The sequence below is a fragment of the Cynoglossus semilaevis genome, chromosome 2 (assembly GCF_000523025.1).
Source record: "Cynoglossus semilaevis isolate Cse_v1.0 chromosome 2, Cse_v1.0, whole genome shotgun sequence".
NCBI classification, from domain to species: Eukaryota; Metazoa; Chordata; class Actinopteri; order Pleuronectiformes; family Cynoglossidae; genus Cynoglossus; species Cynoglossus semilaevis.
This window is the reverse complement of record NC_024308.1, coordinates 14,072,336-14,073,796: the sequence shown is the minus strand read 5'-3', so window position 1 is coordinate 14,073,796 and position 1,461 is coordinate 14,072,336. Positions and strand designations below refer to the sequence as shown.

Sequence of the window (1,461 nt, the reverse complement as noted above, 5' to 3'; positions counted from 1 at the left end):
CGACAGTGTTTGATCTTACCTTCCGCCCTGGGTGCACAAACACAGAAACGGTGAGAAACAATTAACGGGATTACATTTCATCTTTTAACAATTAAAGTCTATCGATGTGTATGTTATTAAAAAAAAGGGTTTATTCTACCTAAAGGAGATGGCATAAGAGTTTTGTTCACTCCTCTTCCGCACCAGGAACGCACCGTCTCTGGGAACACGCATCAGCATGTGTTCGGCCTGAACACGGGACAAACTGGAGTGGTACCACCTAAAGAAGACATTATTATAGTTAGGACTCTCAAAATGTAATCTGATTATATATATATATATAATATTTTTACACATGGGGAACATTATGTGCACTGTCTATCCAATAATTCAACCGCCAATTCACCTACAGTTGGGAAAAAGTATTCCTTTCACCCACGCACCCATGGCTTAAAAATACGACTTCATTGAAGTTTTGAATGACAGCTCTCTAAACGTTTATTTTTCTATATTAATAATTCCAGATAAATCACTCACTCTCTGCTCTCGTGTGCGTTTGGTTGTGGCACCGGGCTGCCGAGTCTCATCTCGAACTCGTTACATCGCAGCGGTGTGTCTCTGTAGTGACAGATGAGGCGGTAGAGACTGTCAAACACCAGGTTGTCTGTCAGGTAGAAACGTGTGGAGCCAGACTCCTGACGTGAGTGGATCCTGCAGTGCTGGACTCGACCAGACCGCCTGGTGGCCAAAAGACGAAAGTGGTTTTACATGAAATGGTAAAAGAAATTCCACTGCTCTGAAAAGTGATCACTGCCACTGACCAGAAGGACAGAGTGTAGTCTCCCACAAACGTCTCACTGTCTCTGACCAAGAAGGTGCCATCCTTTGCTCCGCCCTCACAGTACTCCTGCAGCAGCTTCTCCGCCACCTGTCGACCATCTCGACCTCCACCCAGCTTCCCATGAAACCAGCGCTCGGCACAGTGCTGCTCATTGTTGTTGCATTCCTAAAGAATGGGAAAAGAGGTAAGAAAGTGAAGAAAAATCTGATATATATACATATTTTCCACTTCTTTTTCATCTCTTAGGTGTCCAGAATCAGCCTCTTTAAATTGACACTCACTTCCAGATGCGCTTGAATTTTACCAGCCTCTGGTAACAACATGTTGTACTTTTACCACTTCCATACTTCACGAACTCTATCAACCAACATCTGCAGCCTTTCTGTCATCTCCTTACCTCCTTCCCTTCATCATCTTCCTCCTCGTCAGTGGTCTGGTAGTGAGACGTCTCCTCTGAGTAGTAGATCTTGTTGGTGGTGAGGACAAAGTAATGTGGAGTCCATGTCTGTGGATGAGAAACACCACTTTATTCAAGATCTGGTGCAATTTTTCGGTAGAGCAGCAACGCTGTCTTCAGGTCAGTGTGTGTGTTTGAGTCATATTAAACACTGAATGACATCCTGTTGGGACTTGTACAAACA

General features: G+C 44.1%; 1 protein-coding gene and 1 long non-coding RNA gene across 14 annotated transcripts in view; one reads left to right on the top strand and one right to left on the bottom strand.

Moving 5' to 3' along the window:
• Positions 1-1,461, bottom strand: part of LOC103399890 (1-phosphatidylinositol 4,5-bisphosphate phosphodiesterase gamma-1-like) — a 784,699-nt gene that overhangs the window by 6,814 nt on the left and 776,424 nt on the right. Inside the window, 5 exon segments of the mRNA XM_008338531.3 lie at positions 1-27; positions 140-259; positions 517-717; positions 801-985; positions 1,218-1,325. Coding sequence (XP_008336753.2) covers positions 1-27; positions 140-259; positions 517-717; positions 801-985; positions 1,218-1,325 — 641 coding nt within the window.
• Positions 1-1,461, top strand: part of LOC103399889 (uncharacterized) — a 10,226-nt gene continuing 8,765 nt past the window's right edge. For 4 of the 13 annotated variants that reach the window (XR_003052377.1, XR_001761671.2, XR_003052378.1 and 1 more), the window contains exon 1: positions 716-1,397. This is a non-coding gene — a long non-coding RNA (uncharacterized LOC103399889). Of the gene's footprint in view, positions 51-116; positions 1,398-1,461 lie in introns of those variants that run through there. The other 9 variants (XR_003052370.1, XR_003052376.1, XR_003052374.1 and 6 more) reach the window with 9 other exon arrangements.